Source organism: Danio rerio, chromosome 6 (assembly GCF_052040795.2).
Source record: "Danio rerio strain M-AB ecotype USA chromosome 6, GRCz13ab, whole genome shotgun sequence".
In the NCBI taxonomy this organism is placed as follows: domain Eukaryota; kingdom Metazoa; phylum Chordata; class Actinopteri; order Cypriniformes; family Danionidae; genus Danio; species Danio rerio.
Window position 1 is genome coordinate 13473947 of NC_141026.1, and position 27538 is coordinate 13501484.

At 35.3% G+C, this 27538-nt stretch overlaps 3 protein-coding genes across 34 annotated transcripts in view; 1 reads left to right on the forward strand and 2 right to left on the reverse strand.

The window, feature by feature from the left end:
* slc15a1b (solute carrier family 15 member 1b) overlaps positions 1-13665 on the reverse strand; it is a 38801-nt gene extending 25136 nt beyond the window's left edge. Inside the window, exons 1-8 of one of the 6 annotated variants that reach the window (XM_087256176.1) lie at positions 13537-13665; positions 11228-12323; positions 9167-9292; positions 8926-8957; positions 6517-6601; positions 6044-6185; positions 2885-3004; positions 2507-2606 (exon numbers count right to left, since the gene is read on the reverse strand). In XM_087256176.1, coding sequence (XP_087112302.1) covers positions 2507-2606; positions 2885-3004; positions 6044-6185; positions 6517-6601; positions 8926-8957; positions 9167-9173 — 486 coding nt within the window. In that variant the 5' untranslated portion in view covers positions 9174-9292; positions 11228-12323; positions 13537-13665. 6 annotated transcript variants of the gene reach the window in all.
* Positions 1-27538, forward strand: part of stk24b (serine/threonine kinase 24b (STE20 homolog, yeast)) — an 835587-nt gene that overhangs the window by 99143 nt on the left and 708906 nt on the right. The gene's annotated exons all lie outside the window — the stretch shown is intronic.
* dock9b (dedicator of cytokinesis 9b) overlaps positions 16112-27538 on the reverse strand; it is a 182308-nt gene continuing 170881 nt past the window's right edge. For all 27 annotated transcript variants that reach the window (XM_087256670.1, XM_087256666.1, XM_087256668.1 and 24 more), the window contains 5 exons: positions 24416-24626; positions 21459-21649; positions 19401-19501; positions 19171-19309; positions 16112-17037 (listed from right to left, as the gene is read on the reverse strand). In XM_087256670.1, the coding sequence (XP_087112796.1) occupies positions 16912-17037; positions 19171-19309; positions 19401-19501; positions 21459-21649; positions 24416-24626 (768 nt within the window). In that variant the 3' untranslated portion in view covers positions 16112-16911. The remainder of the gene's footprint in view (positions 17038-19170; positions 19310-19400; positions 19502-21458; positions 21650-24415; positions 24627-27538) is intronic.

Below are 27538 nucleotides of genomic sequence, written 5' to 3' on the forward strand. Positions count from 1 at the left end.
TATTTGTTTTTACAATAATAATTAGGTTTTTTTAGGTTATAAAATGTCATTTGACACAATTAGACATGCGATTAAAATGCAATTCAAGCAGTAATATTGTGTTTTTTAATTACAATTATAATAATGTTCATTTTTTGATAAGTTATAAAATGTAATTTGACACAATTAGACACATGAATATTATCATTATTAATCAAACAAATGTTCGGACGGGATGTTCTGCCAAATATTTTTTGCCATCATTTCTGAATTTTGTATACTAGAAAGGTTTAACTAGTGCTGCATGATATTGGAAAAATCCAACATTATGATAGTTTGTTTTTCTGATGTAAATATTGTAAAATATCGTACATAGAAAGTAACAAATTACAAGCAAATACAAAAAGGCAAAGATAAAAGTGAAATAAACAGTGTTTAACGGTTTTTGGGGCAGTCAAATATTGTTCGGGTACAGGATTTGAATAATCAACTGTAAAAAAAAAAAAAAAAAAACCTGCAAAAGTCTTTATTGTATAAATAATTCAATAAAATTATTTTTTATTAAAGTTACATTAAACATTTTATTAAAGTTATTGACAGTAACACTTTTTGTGCCTGAGTAAATTAACTCTTAAAAATGTGCAAATAAAAAACTTTCACTCCATTTTGGTTAAACTCTGCAATAACTACACAATTCTTATTTGTTCTGAACTGCTTCTCCTGGTCAACTTTAATGATAACTTAACATTGTACATAAACCAAAAAACTAACAAAAAGCGTTCAGGGGTAGCTCAAATATGTTGTCGGTGCTCTCTGGGTAAGGGATTCATCAAAACAAACAACAAAAATCAGTCCAAGGCACCGAAAAAGGTAAAAGAAAAATTAAAAAGCCTTTATTCTATATATACATGGCTAATCCTTTAAAAAAAACTATGCGTTTTAGCAAAGAACTGACTTCATCAGGGAAACAGTGACCAGGGGCTTTTTAAATTTTCCACATCTTTTGAGTGCCTTGGACTGATTTTTGTTGTTTGTTTTAACATTGTACATCTTGCGATGTGAATATTTTGGATTTGCACATTGCAATATCGATGCAGAAACAATATATTGTGCAGCCCTAGTTTTAAGTTAACCCACTGGTGGAAAAACGTTGGTAACACTTTATAACAAACTACACATGAACCATTTATTGAGCATTTGCAAATAGTGAATTCATTATCTGTTAAGCATTAACTCTACAGGGTGGGCAATTTATATGGATACACCTTAAAATGGGAATGGTTGGTGATACTAATGTCCTGTTTGTGGCACATTAGTATATGTAAGGGGGCTTGTAAATAACTCATGAAATAAAAAAAGTTACGTTTAAATCCAAGCACACCATTGTTTATCTTGTGAAATTCCCAATAAGTTTATTAAGGTGTATCCATATAAATGGCCCACCCTGTAGATTTTGTATAAGCAGATTATTACTGCAGCTACAAATGCTGTTTTCTTGACTTATAACCACCTTTATAATGTGCTTAATAATTGTACTTTCATATCTTGTTAATGATTCATTTTTGTATTACTAAATGAAGTATTGCATTATATACAAAGCAGTTATTTAAGAATAGTTGGTGTTTTTTTAAGATCATTTAGTATGAGTTACAGAACTACTCTTAAATAAAAATGGTTTATAAATGATGATACCTAATAGAATAATAAAAAAAAAAAACAAGATATGGAAGTACAATTTTTAAGCACATTATAAATGTGGTTGTAAGTCAAGAATAGAGCATTTGCAGCTGCAGTTATAAACTGCTTATTAACGTCTATTAATGTTAATGCTTAACAGATAATGAATTCACTAGATGCTAATGCTTAATAAATGATTCATGGAGTGTAGTTATCAGAAAGTGTTACCGCTTCAGCCATAACATTTTAACCTCTTGAATGACATGCAAAAAGAAAACCCCAGCCTCTACTCAGTATTCAGCTTCATTAGGAAGTGCATCAACATTCAGAAATAAAAGTCTCAGCAACTTCCAGTTCACGCTGACTTTAACTTTAAAAGTACAGTAATTTTAAATATGGTGGGCCTACTTGTGAATAACACTTTTCCTTTTTTACTAAAGTATATTTACCCTAACAGAAATCTCCACATAGCTCATAATATAGTATTCTGTATCAACACTTGACAACACATACGATACTTTGACCTCTAGTCTTTGACTGCAAATCAGTCCAGTATCAGTATTTGTTAATCTCAGACGCTCAGAATCAGAAACCTAACCTTGAACTGATAACAGCTGATTTACAGGCAATTATAGCCATACCTGTGATTTTTGACTTAGTAGCTGAGAATTAGTAAATCAGCTCACTGAGCTAAAGTCATTCAGAATAAAGTCTTTTGAAAATGTAAAACTATTCTAAGGGTGGTGTTATAGGAAAAGGACAGGATACACGGTATAAATCTGCGCAGGAAAAAGAATAATTATGTCTATGGAAACATAATGTGTGTGTGTGAGTGTGTGTGTCCACATGCCTGGTGATCTTCAAACTGATCTCCTCCAAATGCTGCCACACAGGGTTTAATTCCTCCTGTTCCCAAAGCAATCAAGATGAGCCCCAACATCGACAAGGATCTAAAATAAAAGAGAAGAAACTCTGATTGACTGTGATAAGGTCTTAATGGGCACTTGACAGTACTGAACAGCCATTTCACCAGAGTTGGCTCAAGTTACTCTTAAAAGTAGTTTTATACAATATTCATCCTATCTCAATCTTAAAAAAAGCAAAAATAACAACACATACATTCACATTACTTTCTTTACACTTTACTTTTCTTTTCTTTTTTCTAAGCAGCAAATTTAGTAAAAAAAAAAAAAAGAAGTTATAATGAGCAAGTGGTCCAGTAACTCACATGTGTAAGGTCTTGTTGTCAGGCTTGCCGTCTCTGTTAGCATCTGTGATGTCATGGATGGCACTGATAGCCATGATCACCTGACCAATGGTGTACACTATGGACAGATACACGATAGTCCTGTGGAATGAGGAGATGAAGATGAACATATGAATATCCGTCACAATCAGTCAGAATATCGACTAAAAATCAGATCTAATGTCAACATTCACTTTAAAAAAACTGGTTTCCACACAATCGATTGGGACAACATGAAGGAATTAAGCTCGCTTTGAAGTAGATTCAACATAAACTTATTAAGTTTTCAGCTTCAGCTTATTTTAAATAAATAGTCGGAACAAACAGCAACAGTGTTTGTCTTGTTTCTTAGTAAAAAGTTAAACGTAATACAGTTTGGATATTGTTGTTGCAACCCAGGCTCATTCTGAAAACGTAGTCTCGTGGACGTTTCTGGAGACTGGTGGTACGTATTTTTGCAGTTTTTGTTTTGTGGAATCCGAGAGAGGCCAATTTTTCGTATCTCAAATGTCTCTGGTGAGTGCCATTCACACCCGTGCTGTTCTTGCATAAACCCACCAGAGGCCGCTGTTGACCGACTAAATGACTTACTGGGTGACCGGCCAATTGACTGACCCATCCTCATCCTTCCCTAAACTCCAGCAATTTTACCGATTGACCCGCCCACCCACTTACTTTCCCTAAACGCAACCGACAGTTTACAAAAGCCATCCAGAAAAAGAAAAGCCCTTGTCTGATTTTTACGAATTTTTTAGATTTTACCACATTCTCACCCTGCTGTTTAAATTCAGTTTTTTGTATTCTGTTTTTGCCTTACCAGATTTCTGGAACCGCTGTTCACTGAACTCGAATCTGGTCATAATGGTCAACTTCTCTCTGCCTCTAAAGTCCGCTGACGTACACAATGAGCTAACTGTACAAACTGGTTGCAGCGGGAAAGCCCTCCACACGGTCAGCGCCAAAAGAAACAATGTCATACCACCCCGTAGCGTTTGCTTAAAAATTTAAATGCAGCCATATATACCTCAGGCTACATAATTTGTGGTCTCCAGAAACATCCGTGGGACTACATTTTCAGAATGAGCCTGTCAACGTTTTCCTGATATTAATCATGCTTTTCATATAGTAATCATACATTAAATCATATCTTGTTTAACCATGTAAAGCCCACTGTTGCAGAATTACATCACCTTCAACAATTCTAAAAAAACGTATCATCAAAATATCATCATATGGAAAATATAATATAAATATCATATATTTTATAAGAATAAGAATGGTGTTTTATTTATACGCAAATATATTTGTTAAACTGAATAACAATTAGAAAATATTATTTTCATTTACTCAAACATTTTTTGAAATATAAAGGCAGACACTTGTATTTAATGTTTGCCATTGATATAAATATATATGACATGACAGTTGAAGTCAGAATTATTATTAGGATTATTATATTATATATTAAGATTTTGTTTTTCTTTTTTAAAAATTTTCCAAATGATGTTTAACCGAGCAAGGAAATTTTCACAGTATGTTTAATAATATATTTTCTTCTGGAGAAAGTTTTATTACTTTTATTTCAGCTAAAATAAAAGCAGTTTTTAATTTTTTAAAACCCATTTTAAGGTCAAAATTATTAGCCCCTTTTCCTATATATTTTCCTGTAGTCTACAGAACAAACCATCGTTACCCTGCCTACTTAACCTAATTAACCTAGTTAAGCCTTTAAGTGTTACTTTAAGCTGTATAGAAGTGTCTTGAAAAATATTTAGTCAAATATTATTTACTGTCATCATGGCAAAGATAAAATAAATCAGTTATATGAGATGAGTTATTCAAACTACTATGTTTAGAAATGTGCTGAAAAAAAATCCTCTCCATTAAACAGAAATTGGGGGAAAAAATAAACAGGGGGGCTAATCATTCTGACTTCAACTGTACATATGACACAAAAATAATCTTGTCTCATTAAAATGAAAATGCTACACATTTTGTTGGATGTCAAAAATCAATAATAATAGCAGTTTTAAATGCAATAATATGCTTTGTAGATATTTTTGTTATTTAAATAAGACTTGTTATTTATGCCACAATGTGTTTTAAACAGTCTGATCTCATTTTACGTTTTGTCAGTTTAGTCGCAAATTCATGTCATTTTGAGTTCAGTGCGATTTTAAAAAGGAGGCGTGGCACCCAACCTGGCCCCTAAAACCCAACTGTAATTGGGTGATGAGCAAATACGAGTTAGATAGTATGACACGAGGCAGCACGGTGGCACAGTGGGTAGCACGATTGCCTCAAAACAAGATGGTCGCTGGGTCAGTTGGCGTTTCTGTGTGGAGTTTTCATGTTCTCCCCGTGTTGACGTGGGTTTCTCTGGGTGCTCCGGTTTACCCCACAAATCCAAAGACATGCGGTATAGGTGAATTGGGTGAGCTAAAGTTGACCATAGTGTATGAGTGTGAAGGAGTGTGTATGGATGTTTTCCAGTGATGGGTTGCGGCTGGAAGAGCATAAGTTGGCGGTTCATTCTGCTGTGGCAACCTCAGATTAATAAAGGGACAAAGCCGAAAAGAAAATGAATGAATGAATTAGCTTAGCCTACTTGATTTTAAAATCTGTTAACTGCTGATTTTACAAGAATTTAAAATAAAGTTTTTTTATTCTCATTTATTTGATCCAAATTAAATAAAAACAGCAATACTGTGACATGTTGCATTAATGTTTAAGAGTTTCTATTTTTGAAACGTACTGTATTCCTGTGACAGCAGCAATATTAGTATGCTGAACTGTTGTATTATAAACAGTACAGGACATTGTAAAATATCGTTAAGTACAGTATTATAAACAGTATAGTATGTCTTTATGTTATTTACAAGATTTTTATTTGGTTTTTATGCAGTATTCTTTGATATATGCAAATTTCAAAAGAACTGCATTTATGTGAAATAAAATGTTTGTCACTTTTATAATAGTTTTACTGTCGCTTTTGATTAATCCTCAAACAGAGAAAAAAAAGTATAAAAAAATGTCACTGATATAATTTTCTTAATATTTTAGGAAGAGATTCCCTTTACAAAGGAGTCAAGTTGAGTGTACTTAAAAGCGACTAGTAATCTGAATTGTCCACAGACTCACTTGAACTTTCCCAGCCACGAGTCTGCAATAATGGCTCCCATGATGGGTGTAAGGTAGCAGAGAGCCACAAACGTGTGGTAGATGGTGGTGGACAGGTCATCATCCCAACCAATGAAATACTTGAAGTACAGGACCAGCACCGCTGCACGACACAAACAGAACAAAAACACAAGAAGAATGAGAATAGAAAGAAATAGAAGAACTAATAAGAGATTAGTGTGAGAGTACACTGTAAAAAATTAGTTGATCAATTAGTTCTGGCAGCAAATGTTTTTAGATCACTGTAACTTATTAAACGGTAAAAGTTAATCATGTTCTAACGTAATTTTATTAGTTACGCAAACTGTTTAAAGTCAGTTTAACATAATATAAGTTCAATGGACTTTTAAAGTTAATTTGATTCAGCTTGAACATTTAAGGCAAGCAGGATTTTTTTTTACAGCGTATGAACAAGTCAAAATGTTTAGACTTACCTTTCATGCCATAGTAGGAGAATCGCTCACAGAACTCATTCACCACAATAAAAAATATACTGACAGGATATCCAAAGCAACTTGCCTATAATAAAGCAAAATGAAACATATAATTAATAAATACCTTTTATTTTGAATAATATTTTTCTGATATCATGTCCTAGGGAAAACCAGGTGTGTTTTACTATGTGATGACAATAATTTATAATGTTTTTATAAATTGACAATACAAATATTGTTGAATCAAGAACATACTGATAAGAAAAATGATCTATGGATTTATTATAGTAAAACAGTACTAAATGAAATAAGTTACACCTTAAAACCCAGCAGTCAACTTTATCAAATAAAAAAATGAGTGTAGTTAACTCAAAATTTATAGAAAGTTAATTCTACTCATTTGAAAAGAGTTTTAAACTCAGTGTTGAAGGTCATGAGTTAATTATATACCTCATCACTTCAACTTAAATGGAGTAAGTTCACAGTACTCATGTTTTCATTTTTTAATTCAAATGGTTTGTAGCAATCGGTTTCCTCCAACGGTTTGAGTTGCCTTACCTGATTGGGTTTAACAGTACTCAGTTGGTTTGAGTTCTCTTCATTTATTGGGTTTTACTGTGCTCAAATTACTTCATTTACTCAAATGGATTAAGTTCACAGTACTCATTAGGATTAGTTTTTGAACTTAAATGGTTTGGTAAATAGTTTGTTTCAATCGGTTTCCTGAAACGGTTTGAGTTACCTTAACTTATTGGGTATTACAGAGTAGTTTAACTTGTGATTTTTACTTTGACTTAATAAATAAGAGTTATGGCAACTCTTAAACTAATTATATTAAGCAGAACTCAAATCAAATGAGTTATGAATCAGTTAATTCTGTTTTATGTGTTGACTCTTATGCTAGAAACAAAACAAAACCATTTAAGTAGCTATATAGTTTTTTGGACTTAATTTGTTCTATTAACTGAACTTGAAATGTTTAAGTTACTAATACTGTAAATGATTTACAATATCAACACAAATAATATGTGTATATTACTCAAAATAAACAAATATATACGTATACACTACCAGTCAAACGTTTTAAAATACACTTATCCTGCTCATCGGGGCTGCATTTATTTAATCAAAAATACAGTACACGTTGTAAAATATAACTATATATATATATATTGTATATTTTATACTACATAAAATAACTGTTCACAACTAGTTCATAATTTAATTTAACAATTTATTCCAGTGATTTTAAAGATTAATTTTCAGCTTTATTACTCCAGTCTCCAAAGTCACTTCAGAAATTACTCTACTATTAATTATTATTGTTATTAATATTATTAAACCCTTATTATCGGTTTCATATGGTCTTAAATGGCTTACCGCAATCAGTTTCCTCAAACAGTTTGAGTTAACTTATGGGGTTTTACAGTGTATAGTAACTGTTTTATGGTATATTGAAAACCATTTGTATAACCACAGATTACTAAATGAATATCATAGTTACACTATGGATAATGCAATAAAGTATGATTAAGCTGTGGTAACTACATGCTCTTTTGTAGAATTACAGTACATTTTTGTAAGTATATACTGTTGAAGTCAGAATTATTAGCTCCCCTGAATTATTAGACCTCCTGTTTATTTTTTTTCCTCAATTTCCATTCAACAGAGAGATTTTTTCAACACATGGTTTGTATAGTCGAAAATGGTTCATAATAAATTAAAAACGGCATTTATTCTAGCCAAAATAAAACAAAATACTTTTTCTAGAAGAAAACAATATTACCAGACATACTGTGAAATTTTTCTTGCTTTGTATATACAGTTGAAGTCAGAATTATTAGCCCCCTGAATTATTAGCGCCCCTGTTTGTTTTTTCCCCCAATTTCTGTTTAATGGAGGGAAGATTGTTTAAGCACATTTCTAAGCATAATAGTTTTAAAAACCTATTTCTAATAACTGATTTATTTTATCTTTGCCATGATGACAGTAAATAAAATGTTACTTGATATTTTTCAAGACACTTCTATACAGCTTAAAGTGACATTTAAAGGCTTAACTAGGTTAATAAGGTGAACTAGGCAGGTTAGGGTAATTAGGCAAGTTATTCTATAACAATGGTTTGTTCTGTAGACTATTGAAAAACAAATTAGCTTGAAGGGCCTAATAATATTGTCCCAAAAATAGTTTTAAAAAAATTCAAAACTGCTTTTATTCTAGCCAAAATAAAACAAATAAGACTTTTTCTAGATGAAAAAATATTATCAGACATACTGTGAAAATTTCCTTGCTCTGTCAAACATCATTTGGGAAATATTAAAAAAAGAAAAAAAAATCAAAAGGGGGCTAATAATTCTGACTTCAACTGTATATATAAAAGCATCACTGATCAGTTTCTACAGGTCTCACCCTTTCCTTCTTCTGCTTGTGTCCCTCTTTGTCTGCAAAAGTAATACACACAAATCTTTATTCAACTCGAGTTAAGTCATTTTTCATCACTATGCCACATTAATACACAAACTTAGCAAACAACCCACACTTAGTCTCTCTTTACAATCAATTCACATGTACAAGCACAGAAGTTTACAGTCAAAATGATGATTATTTTGTTGCATTTGCTCAGGTGCCAATAAACATCATGTTTACTGACCTGCCATGGTGACTCCTCCGACTGAGACTGTTTTCTGGTCCACTGGTGATAATATCCTTTAATGTAGAGACACACTCACTCACACACACATACACACACACCAGCCAGGACAGACGTAGCTGTACTCTAAGGGAGACAGGCAACACTTATATAGACTTTGGACAATAAAATGTATCCTTGGACACCAATGGGTTCAGATGAGCTTGACGTCGATTTTTATGACAGCATTTGCAACTGTGATTAGTGTGACTGTGTGTTTGAATGTGTATGTGTGTGTGTGTGTGTACAGGTGGGAGGAGGTAATTGAGGAGCAGTTTAGTTATTTATGGCACACATATCGATTTATACAGCAAATCAAATGTCAGGAACTTTTAGCCTTGCAATAAGATACGGAAGTTAATGAGTAATTAATACAGTCGTTTTCTCAACATTCCAAAAAATTAAAATATATAATTTATAAAAAGTGCTAAACGCCTTTGTTTTACAATAAATAAATATACATATAAATAAATAAAGGAATGAATGACTCATATGTTTATGTTCAGTTATTTTACCTTAAAGGACAAGAAAAAATCATATTCTTTGCTATAAAAGTTAAAATACCAAACATACACACAGGAGGCTGAGAAAAACGCTCATTTTACAAGAAAATTTCAGATAGCACTTAAAAGTTTTTCCATCTATTATCTTCAAATAAAGTCACATGTTATTGTTATTTTTATTTACTTTACATTTATTTTAAATACTCTGTAGGCAATTTAAAGATTTACACCACCATTAGTGTTCATTTCACCAATGAAACAAGAAAGCAATTCTTAAGAAAGCAAAAAAGAAATGAACACTGATTATTATTAAGCACCCCTTGGCTTGCCTTTGAGGGTCTGGCAAGGTCTTCCTCAGGTTTTCTTTGTCTTTTCACACACCTTCACCAGGGTTATAAAGGCCGCACTTGCCCCGCTAAAGAAAATGGGCATCTGTATCATCAAGTGTATTGGTAATGGCTAGGGCCAGACAGAACCTGCTGATGTTTTTTTTTTTTTTTTTTTTTTTTGATACTTCTGTCAAGAATTTTGTAAATAATCTGTGGATTAAAGCGGAATGATTTTGGGAGAATGGTAACTAAAAAAAATTATGGTAACACTTCACAATAAGGTTCATTAGTTAATGCATTTGTCATTTGAATCATGAACAACACTTGTAAAGCATTTTTAATCATAATTGAACGTTTACTAATGCATTATTAACATCCAAGTCCAGGCTTGTTAACATTAGTTAATGCACCATGAGTTAACATGAACTAACAATGAACAACTGTATTTTCCTTAACTAACGTTAACTAACATGAACAAATATAGTAGTAAACGTATTGTTCATTGTTTGTTCCCGTTAGTAAATGCATTAATTAACATTAACTAATGAACCTTATTGTAAAGTGTGACCAAATTTATATATGAAATAAATAATAATACCTTTTTAACCTTAATTGAATGTTTTCAATGCAAATACAATTAGATCCACTTATTTGGTAAACAAAGCAAGTCTTTTATATAGCATTTACTAAAAGACAGAAATTATTACTTTAAAAACTGTACCGTAAATAAATCATATGAACATTTTTATTTTAGTCATTTATGGTAATTAAATTCATTTAAAAACTGAATAAAGATAAATGTACACACATTTACCCAGGTAAAATAAATAGACTCAATGATGGGCTTAAAATCTGCGGATTTCTGCGCACTCAGATTCCGTGTGGGTCTGGTAATTAATGTATTATCATGGCTTGTGCAGAGCATCTCTATTTTTGGGATGAAGCTGCACTTCTCAACCAAGAAGTTAAACTAGGCAGTGCTCACCTGCTCCAATGCATAAAGTGAAAAAAAAAAAAAACAGCATTATTTTCCATGCAACAACCCTTCCCTGACAGAACCTGAAGAACAACCTTTTGGAATTGGTGGTGGACTCGAGTATAAACTGTAATCAGTGGTGTTAGGCATTATAACTCAGGCCAGAGCTCCCACTGCGAGACAAGTTTTTGGCTTGAAATGGTGTTCTTCTTACCAAGAGGATCCTCAGAGATGTCTAATCAGTGTGATGTTTTCCTTCCTTCAAAGTTGAAGTGAAGACCCCCCTCCTCAAGGTGTAGGTTGGCTGCCATCAAGGCTCATCATGATGATGGTTTCCTAAGAGGGGTCAGGAGGTTAAATCCTCCTTAGTCACTTCATGGAATGTCTGCATACTGTAGTCCTGACGGCACTGCAGAAAGATCACTTGCTGTGTCCTGTCTGTGCCTTTTACAATTACGTGCACTGCACTCAGAGCTTCAGAACATCTCTTTGTCCATTTTCTAAGTCAACAGAAGGCAAAGGCTTTCTCCAAGCAAACAATGGCCCATTGGATAGTGGATTTCATAGCCTATCTGTCTCTATAGTGTCAATCTTTGTGTGTAACACCATGTTACATCCCTTCAGGTTTTATGTGGTGTCTGTAACATCCTACACTGGATGTTTCTTCAGCATTAACAGCTCACCAGGCCATCAAAGTGAATGGCAGGAGCAGCAGCTAGGGCCACTCCGTGAATGAGTATTGTCCATTTAGTGCACCATGCGTGGTCTCTGATTTGATGGGGGATTGGGAAGGCGTTGAGCCATCCCTTTTACACTCATATGTTAGGGGATTATTTGGCATGCTGATTCCGCTAGCCAGTGTTCACTGGCTATTTCTTTACATCTCAACGTAATTAGAGCTCCCTAGTGAGATCTTAACCATCATCTGACGTGATGTCTCCATTCCTTGCATTACAGGAATGATGGTTACACTAAAGGCCCAGCTTCAAACAAAATCGAAAAACAAACTGAAATTATAACAAAATCCAGCCAAAATGATGATCATTTTGAATTTGTTTTGGCAGTTCTTAACAGCTCACGAAAATTAACATTTTGAGAGAGTTTGTTTTGGTTCCTATACCACCTTTGAGCTACTATTGGTTCATGACGATTGCGCAGTCGGTGTGTGTGCTCTGGAACTCCACTTGTGCGATTGATTCATTTCTCATATCCACGGAGTTCAGACAGGAAAACATCATCCAACACAACAACACCAAGTCAGCAACATGAATAGACTGGAGGGACGAGTAGCAAAGCTGACACAGATGTATCTGTAAGACACATTGAGAGAAGTCTTGGAGGTGGTCAAACACCGGATGAGAAGACCCACCGCACCACACCACATCTTTTAAAGGCATTTGGTGTCTGTCCGTGGCAAATAGAAAACATTTTGAAAAAAGCCCAATATAATGATCTGGATTGCTCAAAAAAACTGTAAGGTCACCATGTTGCTATTTGCTATATGCAAATTTTCAGTGTAGCCTACTTGTTTGTTTGTTATAACAGGGGTCACCAAACCTTGTCATATTTGATTGCCGATGTAATGCAGATTTAATCTCCAATCTTAATCAAACACACCTGAACAAGCTAATCAAGGGCTTACTAAGTATACCTGAAACAGCCAGGCAGGTGTGTTGAGGGAAGTTGGAGCTACAGTAAACTCTGCAGGATGCTGGTCCTCCAGAACCAAGTTTGTTGCTCCCTGGTTTTAAGTCCGGTATAGCAGATAATAGGTCTGAATATCATTCGTTCTACCCATATTCATTATGTACTTTGCAGAACATTATTATTACATTGGTGAAGTTAAATATGCTGTACCTACTCTGTACAATATGTTATTGTGGCATTTCTATCTACTGTTTGAGTTTCCAGCAGTGTATGGTTGAGCTTCTGTTTACATTTCCTGATCAGCATACATATATGAATAAAAGCCAACATCATATCTGTTCATCACAAAAAGTGATCATGTCTCTTAAAAAGACTTGATTTAAACAATTGATATGGATTTTTGACCTCTTTATGGTCACTTTTGAAACTTATTTGGTAAATAGACTTTCAATAAAAGTTTTTATTTACAGGTTTACGTACACTTTGCTCCTGTTACAATTATTAATGGGCAGACTTGTTATTACAACACCTGTTAACTGATGAAGAGAGGCTGTTTTGATTTAATAATTAACTCTTTTAGCTGAAACGGCTAACAGCAAACATGTTGATTAGATAATGCTGGCACAACACAACACTGCCAACACATCATGTGACTGTTTTTAAATTCCCTCAATAATACCATTTATTACCTTGTCCAGATACAACCTCACAGCACAGATAAACAGCAAACACATGTACATTTTGCATTTATACATGATTTGCTGACTCTGAATGATTAATGTGTAAGATACCTTTTCAAAGCACATCGTCACACAGATTCCTTACAGAAGCTTAGTCTACTGGAAAGCTAAAGATACCTTGAACATGGAGACTCACGTCAGATGAAGAGACGCCTCATTTATGGGAAGAGAGAGGTAAACAAACTGCCCTCATCCACACACACACACACACACACATTTCTGTGATACAATGGTGACAACAGTGGAGAGAGACAGTGGAGAGTGTGTCAGCAGGATTTATTCAGACCACAGTTTAAAACAAAACTTTATTTGATACTATGATAATTCTGAATTCCTTCTGAATTCTATATGGCATATAGAGTTAAAGTCAGAAATATTATCATAAATTTGTTTTTCTTTTTTTAAATATTTCCCAAGTTATGTTTAACAGAGTGTGGAATTTTTCACAGTATTTCCTATAATATTTTTTTCTTCGGGAGAAAGTCTAATTTGTTTTATTTCGGCTAGAATTAAAGCAATTTTTTTTTTTTTTTAAATCCTTTTAAGGTTAATATTATTAGCCTGAATATTATCTTGAAAAATATCTAGTAAAATATATACTGTCATCATCGCAAATATAAAAGAAATCAGTTAGTAGAAATTAGTAATTAAAACTATTATGTTATATTTTGAATAAAAATAAATCTGACGCAGAGAAAAAAAGTGTCACAAAGATTTTAAGCATTTAAACTGGCCTCAGGATCAATAAAACACAAGCATTTCACACAGAGGCCGTCGGTGCATAAATACAGGCTTTGTTTTTGTTTACTCCATGTAGTTCTGAAAGCTCATGTGCATGTTTTGATTTTTTCTGATACATTAAGGTAATTGTGCAAAGGTCCCTCTCACACACCTACAGACACACATACACACACTATGGGCTCTATTTTAATGATCTAGGTCCGAAAGTCTGAAGCACAGGACGCAAAAGAATTAAGGGCATGTCAGAATTCACTTTTGCTATTTTAAGGATGGAAAAATACGCTCTGCGCCGCACGGTCTAACAGGGTTGTGCTTATTCTCTTAATGAGTTATGGGTGTGTTTTGAGAAAAAACCATCAGAGTCTCATCTCCCATTCCCTTTAAGCGTCAGTTGTGTTGTGCCATGACGCATTTGCTATTTACTGTACATGACGGACTTTGTAAGTGGAAAAACTAAATGATTCACCAGTGAGAAAACAGTTAAACAGACTATCTGCAGTGCGAGAATGAGAATGCCCTCTCTAATCGGCCATTACTTTCACTTTCTCTCTTTCATGGATAAAGAAACGTGTTGTACGCACAGACACCCATTAGCATAGAAAAAAAAAAAATTTGTTAAGCATAAAGATTTGTGTCAAAACTATTTCTAAATTCAGTTCTAATTTTCAGCAAATAAACAAATAAACAATAATAACAAAAGGTGGTCAAACAACTGAGTTATATCCAAATACACATGCTGTGCCCCATATGGTCCAAAACCAAACAGGTGGACAAATCTAAGCTTATAATAACATTATACCAAAGATAATTGTCATGAATTAAAAAAAAAAAAAAGTTAATCAGAAATTGGGGGGAAAAAATCCAGGAGGGCAAATAATTCTGACTTCAACTGTAGGTGCTTTAAAGTAAGATACGAGTGTATAAATGACGTTTCTGCAATCATGCTAAAGGCCTGATAATCTGTGGTAATAATCACAGTTGTATGCCATAAAATAAACCTTAAAAAGGCCATAAATAATGTATAGATCACAGGTTCTAATGTCCTTTATGAGGATCTTGGATGGTAAATAATAAAGTTCAAAGTAATAAAGATAAAGATATCTTTTATTTAATAAAAAATGCCAGAAAACTAATGCAAGATAATAAAGTATACACACCATGCATCACAAAACAGTATGATGCATAAGTGTGCTCCATGCAGGTGAGTGGGCTTGACAAACCACTTGTAGTACAAACTCCTCCTGTCTTAATGCACCAGACATTTTGTTAGAAATAATCATGTGCTTTTCATGTGTATATATATAACTGCTATTTTCATTTATAGCACTTCATTTTTTCCTTGATATTTAATATCTCTTATTTAAACAGCAGCTAAGCTAATTGTTTTCTTTGTTCCCTATTTTCGACTGAAGATACTCTTCCCGAGGCCTCTAGAGATTGTGACCTGTGAAGAGATGATGGCAACCATAGAGAACGTCTAGAGGTATTCATAATCCTGGACCAGGCCATATCCTGAGCACATCCTGTGGCGGTCATGGAGGAGTGGAGAGCATGAGATTAATTCCTGATAGATTCCAGTGACAGACGAGTCTCCACATTGATCCCGTGGGCCAGCTCGAACAACCGCTGGTCCAGCTCTGCACAAAATTGGCCAGAGGAGAAATGGTCGTGCCCAACTGAGCCTGGTTTCTCTCATGGTATTTTCCTTTACTTTCATCAATTGGTGAAGTTTTGTTCCTTGCCACTGTCGCCACTGGCTTGCTTGGTTTGGGATTTACAGAACTGCACATCAATGGATTTGCTCTTCAGTGTTTGGACTTTCAGCAGTGAAAAAACACACTGAACTGAACTAAACTGAACTTCAACTCTGAAAACTGGACTGACAGTTTCAGTTTACTAGAACTTCAATGTTAGGCTGCTTTGACACAATCTACATTGTAAAAGCGCTATACAAATAAAGATGAACTGAATTGAATAATACATTTTATTCAGAGATTTTAGGGACATTAATATATTTCCAGAAGAGACTCATTTAAATAAAAATACCCCCATTTCTAACCCTCCCATATAAAACAATTTACATTTAAACAAACGTAGATGGTTATAAAAATTGTTGTGTTCATCTCTTTTGTCCATATATATAGTCTTCACATCTAGCCTTCGCACTTTGGCAAGAGATCTTCAGGAACCAAGTCAAAGAAAGGGAATTATTGCACCTTAGCTACAATGAAACAGCACTTGTTTCTCAGCTTGTACCAAAATAAAAAAGGGAACCAAGATAGAATGGAAGTGTGGGCTAAAACGCAAATGGCTCAGGTGATCGTGAGTTTTTGTACAGTAAAGCTCAAACTTCCTGCAACACTAAAGCGCAGTTATGTTCTTTTCACTATCACTTACTGCCCTGGACAAGTGATGTCAGCCTGAGCAGCAATGAACATGCAGAATTGGAGAAAAGCATGAAAAGTGAGGAATGTGATAGTAAAAAGGCAGATTTTTCAAGTTGTTTTGCTTGGGAAAGCAATAAAAGCGATAGTCTCAAGAGGAAACACCTGTGAACGGAGGACTGCAGTGGATGAGAGAAGAACAAGAACTCCTTCTTTCACTTATGCGAGTCATGTGGGAATAATAACTGCTCATAGTGTAGACCGGACACACCTGCTTTGTTCTGATTGATGCTCGGATTGAGTTGAAATCTTGTCCTTTGACTGTTGATGCACTTGAGTCTGTCAGTCTTTCTGGCTGTGGGGTTTAAGGCCAGAGAGGTGAAAGGTCACACAGTAGAGGCGGAGCTGGGCATGCCATGCAGGGTGGTGCTAGTGGGCGTGCCACTGATGGCATTGAAAATATGCAGCGAATCAGAAAGAGCACTCTTGTTTCCACCATCCATAGCGGAGATCTGACAAGGACGAAGAGCGGAGGGTGAGGTAAAACAGATTAAGCTAATACTTTAAGTATTATTTTTAAAAATAAGGTAAATTCAATAGATTATTACAGTACCATCCAATCTACAGAGGCCAGCACAAAAAAAGGAGAGAATGAGTGTTATGGTTATGAAATATTCATGTTAGCCTATAGTAACAGTGCAGTTGTTCTTATATCTGCATATTTTTAAAGCTCAAAGTACATGACAAACAAATCTACTGTCACTTAAAGCAGTGTTTCTCAACCATGTTCCCGGAGGACACCAACACTGCATGTTTTGCATGTTTCCTTTGTCTGTTACATTTCTTTCAGTCTCTGCTAATGAGCTGATGATCTAAATCAGGTGTGTTTGGTTAAAGAGACAAGGAAATGTGCAGAGCCGGTGGTCCTCCCGGAACATGGTTCAGAAACACTGACCTAAAGGGATAGTTTACCCCAAAACAAAACGTTCCTGATCATTTACTCACCCTCAGGTCATTCTGAGAACTTTGTTTTCTATATTAAAACTTTAAAGAACATTAAAGAAGCACATTTTTTGCTGAATCTGTTGTCATTTGTTTAATGCACATCAGTGATCACCTGTTTTTGAGATAAACATCTTCAGTCCAAACTAATCCGTGCAGTGTTGCCAGATATAGCTGATTTTTTACAGCCCAAAAGCGATCCAAAACCCACCCAAATGCACAAAAAAACGCCCAAAATATTAGAATAAAATTTTATTTAATTAACCTAGTTACTTTAACTGTCATAAATGTTTAACCATACAGCAGCCAACACCAGCAATCACAGAACCACAACATAACTGGATCACGTTGAAACACTGCACTTATTGTTGTGTAGATTACACTCCCTATTAGAGTATGTTTCACTTCCGAAATGGAGTATAAATTCATCCTATTCGGCGTTTTAAATTCTTTAGAACATAATTATGAGCTGCTTGTCAATCAGACAATACGTCTATGTTTGTTCTTGCTGTCAGACTGCAAGCGCTGCGTGATGCGCGTGCATGCGAAGGGGAGATTTGTCCGGGGGGTCCGATTTTTATACAACTTTCCTTCACCTGCTCTTGCGAGTGGGCCCACACGGTTTGCACTATGCACTGGTCATTACTAACTGAATGGAGTTGGAGCACAAAGTTATGTTTTGTTATTCATTAATTTGTTCATTTTGCTTTCGGCTTAGTCCCCTTATTAATCTGGGGTCACCACTGCGGAATGAATCACTAACTTATCTAGCATATGTTTTATGCAGCGGATGCCCTTCAAACTAGAACGCCCAGGGTGCCATTCAAACTTCCAATGGTAGGGGAATGCTTAATCAAAATTGGAAACCTAATATCTTAAAGGGTTAGTTCACTCAAAAGTGAAAATTATGGAGAGTAGTTCAGTTGAACACATAAGTCAAGCTTGCATCAGCTGACAGCTGTATTTGCACATTCATCTAAACTTTACTTCCAATAGTAAAGAGCATCATGATATATAGTGCAGCTTCAAACCTTTCACATCCAAATGAAGAACAAAAAAGAACTACATCCTGATTTTAGGAAAAGCCTTAAAGGGATAGTCAATTCTGAAGAAATTCGTTTATTTACCTTTGACTTGTTCCAAACCTGTTTGGCTTTCTTCCTTATGTTGATCAACAATAGAATATATTTTAAAGAAAACTGTAAACCTGTAACCATTGACCTTCCATAGTATTTGTTATTCATTCCTTTCCCTTTATTCATCAGGGGTCGCCACAGCGAAATGAACCACCAACTTAACTGGGGGAAATCAGAGCACCCAGAGGAAACATGCAACATGCAAACTCCACACAGAAATGCCACCTGGCCCAGCCAGCAGTCGAACCAGCGACCTTCATGTGTGAAGCGACGATGCTAACCGCCCAGCCATCGTGTCGCCATTTGTTATTTTCCTTCTATGGAAATCAATGGTTATCCAGCTTGCGTTAAAATAGCTTCTTCTGTGTTCAACAAAAGAAAGAAACTTTAATATTTGGAACCACTTTAGACTGAGTAAATAATAATTAAACTGTCATTTTTGAGTGAACTATCCCTTTAAGTTTTGCCCTGCACCACCGGCACAGCTGAGTGTATGTGTGCGGTCACCTGCTCATGCATGATGTTTGAAAGCTCTCTGGCCAGGTCTCTGTAACTGGCTTTCATCTCGTCATGATATTCCTGTTGGTCCTCCTTGATCAGTCTTTCGTTTACAGCTAGAGCTTGTCCACATGCTTCAACAAACTGCCTGCATACACAAACATCATATCCACACACAGAATAAGAAACCAGGCATTTGTGTGGAGATTTTTCAGGCATCTGGACTGGTGTTTATATACCTGAAGACCTCTTTAAGCTGTTTGACTTTGTTATCTGGGTATTTTTTGGCGCAGGCGTCATCAAGGAAAGCTCTGGCATATGCTAGTGGCCCAGCATTGACCTGAAGAGTAGAAAGATGTTTATTGTTCAGTTGACTTATATTTTTATTCATTTAAAACATGTTTTAACACATTTCACTTTTTATGTTTTTAATCATTTTTATTCTTTGTTATTTTTTTCTTATACTATTTTTCTTTTATTCCTGTTTATGCAAAGCACTTTGAATTACCATTGTGTATGAAATGTGCTATATAAATAAACTCGCCTTGCCTTACTTCTTATGATCTTATTTTACATCCCAAATCCTACCCAAAAACTGAACCCATCTACTATCTTACTATTAGTAAGCAGCTAATTAGATGTGTGATTAACTAAAATGATTAGTTAACGGGTTTTTAATAGTGTAAATTGTACAATAAAATAAAGTGTGACCAAAACATATATTCTCTTTTCATAATTGATGTTTCTCACCATTTTCTGACTACAAATCAACTTTTCATTAAGCTTGTTGATAATAAATTATCAACAAAGAATAAATTCTGCCTGAAACTATTGTTTTTTTCCTCACAGTTTGTCACAAGTGCTTCATCATGATGCTAAAAATGTTGCCTAGGGTGTTTCGGGAGCTGAGCAGTGTTTTTCACACACATATACATACACAGCAAGACACAGAAACACAGTTTCTTCCCTCAGGCAATCCATCTCATAAATACTTGATCACAATTGAGGAACAAACCCTATTTATACACTTATTGACAAGTGACAAAGTATTGTCGCCTATCCAAGTTTTAGGAACAACAAATAATAACTTGACTGCTCGTTGATAATTTAGTATCAGAAGTGGTTTATATGAAAGGCAAAGGCCTCTAGATTATGCTTATTTTACCAAAATAAAATATGATCATGCCTTGATTTTTAATTATTTAAAAAGGACAGTAAGGTCTGACTTTGCTTAGGCAAAAGAGTTTGGAGGACTGCATCCATACATCTCTCCAATGACTCAAATAACGTATTAATAAAGTCATCTGGAATGGCAAAGAAAGCGTTCTTGCAGGACTCTCAGAGTTCATCAAGACTCTTTGGATTCATCTTCAATGCCTCCTCCTTCATCTTACCCCAAACATGCTCAATAATGTTCATGCCTGGTGACTGGACTGGCCAATCCTGGAGCACCTTGACCTACTTTGCTTTCAGGAACTTTGATGTGGAGGCTGAAGTATGAGAAGGAGCGCTATCCTAATGAAGAATTTGCCCTCTCCTGTGGTTTGAAATGTAATGGGCAGCATAAATGTCTTGATTACTTTCTGCTTATGATGTTGCCATCCAATCATGCAGATCTCTCCCACGCTTCCATACTGAATATAACCCCAAACCATGATTTTTTTCCTTCACCAAACTTGACTTATTTCTTTGAGAATCTTGGGTCCATGCGGGTTCCAATAGGTCTTCTGCAGTATTTGCGATGATTGGGATGCAGTTCAACTGATGATTCATCAGAAAAAAAAACTACCTTCTGACACTTTTTCAAATAATCAACTAGAAGTCAAGTTATTATTTGTTGCTCTTACAAATGGGATTGATGGCAAGACTTTTGTCAGATAGTAAACACGAATACACCTATTTATTTAACAACACACATAGTTAACATTTGAATTTGAACATAATATAGCTATACATACAACATTGTATATACAGTAGTAATATACTGTACATACATTTGCTAAAATTGTATATTCTTATTTATTTACTTATTTATTTTATTTATTTTCATTTATTATTCAATTCAATTCAGCTTTATTTGTATAGCGCTTTTACAATGTAGATTGTGTCAAAGCAGCTTCACATAAATGGTCATAGTAACTGGATCAGTGTAGTTCAGTTTTTAGTGTTTAAGTTCAGTTCAGTTTAGCTCAGTTCAGTGTGGTTTTAAATCATTATTATCTGTGTCTTTGTCCTGCCACTGTCATTCTGTGGAAACTTCTGTCACGAAAACACATCTTTCTGATTCTGATACAAACCTGTACACTGATGCTCCCCTGAAGCTTGAGCTGCAGTCGGATCATATCGACCTCACTGGTAGCGCAGAGCGCTCTGAGTTCTGCCACCTTCCCGCTCATCTCATCTATCGCCACCTCGATGGGGCTCAGGTCAGTGTGGTGCTGATACATCACTGCTATGCGCTTCTTCACATACGGGAAACAGTGTGTGGCTGAAACACAGAGAAGAGTGCATACACTTATAAATGGATGCAATGGCGCATTCAGGAAAAAAGAGAGCAAACACATTAAGGTGTGCTAAAGCTGAAATCTCCTCATGTTTGTGCAGTAACCAGGATTCGTGACACTGTGAAAAGCGTGTCTCAAAGATGGTCATTCTGCCTCAATGACCCGATCTGACCTGAAAACGATCAGATTAGGGTTCAACTTTGAAACTTCCTGGCTGTTTTTATGGCATTAGACTTGTGACCCAAGGCTGAAGTACAGGGTGTACGGTGTTAATACAGGAAGTCCAGGCCAGAGTGTGATCATTATTAAAGATTTAGTGTTCCAGGAAAAGCTGGGTAAATAAATGCATTATGCTGTGCTCAAAGACATTCGTTCAGCAAATCTTTCTCTGTCTGCAGGTGCACTTATAAAAACAATTAATTATGAATGATACAGATTAAGGAACAACATGTACACTACTGGTCAAAAGCTTGGGGTCACAGAAATATGTATTTTACATTTCATTTGGGTTGATTAATGGATTCATTTACTGATTGCATGCTAAATTAATTTAACCCAAAATTACATCAAAGCCCAAAGACATTTAAATCCAGATTTACACTCAAACAACTTTAAATTTTGAATGTGCAAAAACGATTAAGTTAACTTAATCGATTTGTGTTGGGACAACATGAAGTAATTGCATGGAACCCAGCATTTTTTAAAGTTAACTAACAGAAAGGGCCCAATCATAGACCCGACGAAATGTGGCGCAAGGCGCGGCGCAATACTTGTTTGCTAGTTTCAGCTTGGCGTAAGAGTCGTTTTGAGGCGTTGCGCCACACTCTTTAAATAGCAAATGCATTTGCGCTCATATGTGCGCCCATAGGCGTTCTGGTCTACAAAGGAAGGCGTTCTGTTGCGCCTCGCTTACACACTGCTTAATAGCCTACACACAAGATGTAGAGCAATACGCAAATATCTTCACATATGAAAAAAATTAAATATTAAGCATAGGCCTATATATAGGATATAATAAGAATATATATAGGATATAAATATAAAGGATTAAAATATAACAAAACAAATTATTTTCTATATGAAAAACCACTGCTTTTATCCTATCTTCATCTCGGGAGGCTTTTTCAGTTCATTCATAACAATTTACGTTTGTATAATGTTATTATTATTAGCAGTATTTTTTATTATATCCATATTTCTATTTGTTTTATTAAAAACAAACTTAGATTTGCCCACCTGCAGGTTTTAGACCATATGGGGCACAGCATGTGTTTTAGGATATAACTCCGGTTTTTGAGCACACTTCGTTATTATTGTTCATTTATTCGTTTGCTGGTAATTAGAACTGAATTTAGAAATAGTTTTGAAACAAATATTTTCTCTTAACAAATGAAATTTAATATTTATAGGCTAATTGATATCGGTGCGTAAAGGTTTCCCCATTCAAGAGCGAAAGTGAAAGTAGATCGATTATCTCTCATTCTTGCGCGGTAGATGCTCTGTTTAACTGTTTTCTGTTAGAAAAAACTATTAACTGTTAAGTTACTTTTGTTTGACTTACTTTACAACATGTAAATAGCAAATGCGCTTATGGCGTGACGCAGCTGGCTCTTAAAGGGAATGGGAGATGAGACTCTAATTGGTTTATTCTCAAAACACACCTATAACTCATTAAGAAAATAAACTCAACCCTTTTTAGACCATGCGCCACGGCACAATGCGGATCCTTAAATTAGCAAAAATGCGTTCTGACACGCCCTGAAAGTGTTTGTGTCCTGCGCTTTGCACTTTGGGCATGGACCATCAAAATAGGGCCCAAAGAGGGTTTACGCTGGTTGCCTTTTGGCATTACAAATACTGTTGCGATTTAATTTATTATTGTGAATTATTGTGAAGAAGAAAAAGGCACTCCTGAATGATCATGTTACGCTGATATACAGTTGAAACCAGAAGTTTACATACACTGTATAAAAAGGCACATAACCATTTAAAAGTCGGATGTTAAAGTGACTAAACTTTTTCTCTTTTAGGTACGTTAGGATTATCAAATTAGTTTCTGTTATGCTTAATAGCAGAATAATGAGAGAGATATTTTGAGAAATTGTTATAACTTTTCTTGAAAGTCAAGTTTACATACATGATTATTATGCCTCTGAAAAAGCTCAGATGATGGTGTCAAGGTTTTGAAAGTTTCTGATTGGCTACTTGACAACATTTGAGTTAATTGGAGGCACAATTGTAGAATAGTATTTAAGGAAAACCTCAAACACACTGCTTCCTTGTGTGACAACATGGGAAAATCAACAAGCCAGAATCAACAAAAAAGCCAGATTACAATTTGCTAAATTAATCTGGGAAAAATAATAATTTTTGGAGACATGTCCTGTGGTCTGATGGAACTAAGATTGAACTGTTTGACCATAATGACCAGTGTTACAGTTGGAGGACAAAGGGGAAAGCTTACAAGCCTAGGAACACCATTCCAACTGTGAAGTATTGGGGCGGCAGCATCATGTTGTGGGGCTGTTTTGCTGCAGGAGGGACTGGTCCACTTCACAGGAAAACATATTGTAATAATCGAAAGTAAACAAGTGGAACTATGATTGATTGGGTTGACGGTAGATAAGTGGTGGCGTAAGGGTTTTTTAGTCAATTAAATGTAGTAGAATAAAGCATCAATTTCCTACACATTATGCGTGTGCTACACTTTTTATGCAACAGTTGTAAAGTCAGGGATAGTGATCACTCACTAGTTAGAACCGTCCTGCGTTTACACTGTTCCTCGACTCCACCATGCCTCTTGCCCGACTCTGTGAACGGTGTTTCAAATACAAATCGGCGAATGTTGTGGCTTCTCTCAAAGTCAGTCTTCCTCTCTTCGAGCTCCTTTTCCTCCAGATATGGCGTCACATGCGTGACTTGGATGTAGGCGAACTTTGCCTCCAGATCTTTAGGATTCACCTGGGAAAGATGTAAAAATGAGATGTACAAAAACTGCTGATAAAAAATGAATAAACAAAACTGTTGTCTGTGGACTGGGGTTAAAGTGAGACTGGTTAAAGTGGACTGCATATCAGCAGGCATGTTGTCAAATCATTTGTATAATGTAATACTCGTCTTGTATGTGTGTGTTTGTTTATACACATGTTTAAATGAGCCTAGGATTAAGTAAATAATTTCAACATAGAGTGCATTTTGATGACTGCTGAACATTGTATACTGTGTAGTAAATCAAACCAAGAATAATAGATAGCAGATAGCAAGAAGAGCTGATAGTTTATAGTAGAGTATGTCTGTTTCCTAGTTTTCAAAAATACACCCAGAGGACTTCATTGGAACACAGGGGAAGTAATTTTTCTGTGAAATCCGAGAGATGTCTGTTTCTTTAATGCAAGCCCCTTCATCCTAAACTTTTTAAAACATTAATAAGGAGACAAAACAAGTGGTAGAAGACAAGTCTTTTAAAAAGGTCACTTTTGTGGTAAAAAGATTTATTGTTGGATTTTATTCATATAGAAACACTTACCAGTGAACATAAATAAAAGCTCAAATATTTGCAACAGCTTTGTGTAAACAGTCCCAGCAAGCATTGTTGGTGTTCATAAGAAGTCTCATAGACATAAACATTCACCGGCCACTTTATTAGGTAATGTACACCTTTCCAACTGCTCGTTAACACAAATTTCTAATCAGTCAATCACTTGGCAACAACTCAATGCATTTAGAGATGTAGACATGGTCAAGACGATCTGCTGCAATTCGAACTGAGCATCAGAATGGGGAAGAAAGGTGATTTAAGTGACTTTGAACGTGGCTAGTTGTTGGTGCCAGATGGGCTGGTCTGAGTATTTTAGAAACTGCTGATCTACAGGCATTTACACACAAAACCATCTCTAGGGTTTACAGAGAATGGTCCAAAAAAGAGAAACTATCCAGTGAGCGGCAGTTCTGTGGGCGCAAATGCCTTGTTGATGCCAGAGGTCGGAGGAGAATGGCCAGACTGGTTCAAGCTGATAGAACGGCAACAGTAACTCAAATAACCACTCGTTACAACCGAGGTATGCAGAAGAGCATGTGTCAGCTAAGAACAAGAAACTGAGGCTACAATTTGCACAGGTTCACCAAGATTAGACAATAAAAAAACTGGAAAAATGTTGCCTGGTTTGATGAGTCTCGATTTCTGCTGCAACATTCAAATGGTAGGGTCAGAATTTGGCGTCAACAACATGAAAGCATGGATCTATCCTGCCTTGTAGTATTGTCACAGCCTACCTGAGTATTGTTGCTGACCATGTCCATCCCTTTATGACCACAGTGTACCCATCATCTGATGGCTACTTTCAGCAGGATAATGCACCATGTCATAAAGCACAAATCATCTCAGACTGATTTCTTGAACATGCCTTTAAGTTCACTGTACTCAAATGGCCTCCAAATTCACCAGACCTCAATCCAATAGAGCACCTTTGGGATGTGGTGGAACGCAAGACTCGCATCATGGATGTGCAGCCGTCAAATCTGCAGCAACTTTGTGATGCTATCAAGTCAAGATGGACCAAAATCTCTGAGAAATGTTTCCAGGACCAACTTGTTGAATCTATGCCATGAAGGATTAAGGTAGTTCTAAAGGCAAAAATGGGTCCAACCTTATACTAATAAGGGGTACCTAATAAAGTGGCCGGTGAGTGTAGAATAAACGTCATAAAATAGACATAAATGAATGACTACACATGTAGAGTCTGCCTAATCTGTGTATTTGATAACTAGTCTAGATTTGGGCTATTCTTAGATGTCTTTTAGATTTTCACTGACAGCCAATATTTTGCTTTAACCAAGACACCTTTATTAAAAAGTCTATATTTAGACGTCTATTAGTCATTTATTAAACTTTAAATTGCTTGGAAGAGACTTTCAGTGGAGGGACAGGAATATCAATAAAAATGCTATAAGTTGACTGTTTTGTTTACATTGAGCTACACTAGAAAGGGTGAGAGGGGCACAAACTAATACAGGGTTAGTTTTTACACATATTTTGTATGTTAGCAAAACAATTCCTCTCGCATTGCCATGTCATGCCAATTTGTATCTTTATTAAATACCTTTATGAAGCTAATTGTTACACAGTTGCTATTTATGCACCAAGTGGACTTGTTTAGTTATGAGGGTTTATGTGATAAGTGCTCATTACATCACAGAATGGTATTGTCAACAAGCACTTTGCTCTCCATGACAGAAGCATTATAATGTACATTATATAAGAGATTTTTAATATTTGAAGATCAGAAACTCTAAACTACATTTCAAATGATGAAACATATTATATAAAATACACTGAACAATGCAATTTCATTTATTTTTGACATATTTAGCAATGCAGATTAAAGTTAAATTACATCCAATAATGGAAATTATTTATTTTTCTTTTATGTAGTTCTACATTGTGCATTTCTTTCTTCAGTGAAAAACAAAATAGAAGATATTGATGAAGAATGTTGGGAGCTAACTTTAACTGTAATCAGGGTGTAAATTACAGGGGGGGTTTGACCCCCCCTAATTAACACTTGGTCCCCCCCTGAAGGACATCAAAATAAAATGTATGGGGGCTCAGCCCTTTAATAGTAAAAAATATCTTTCTCTGATCTTTAATCTATACCTTAAGTATTAATAATCAGCAATGTATAATATAAACATACATTTGACCCCCTAATAATGGTTCATACCATTGTAAATGCATAATCGCACCATTGAATGCTAGGAAAAAATCATTCAATAGTCTGAATCTGGCAGTTCTAGAGCACCGAAGCACATCTTAAATATTCACAAAACACATTTCATGTAAAATAGGTGTTTTTATCTGCATGTAGCCTAGAAAA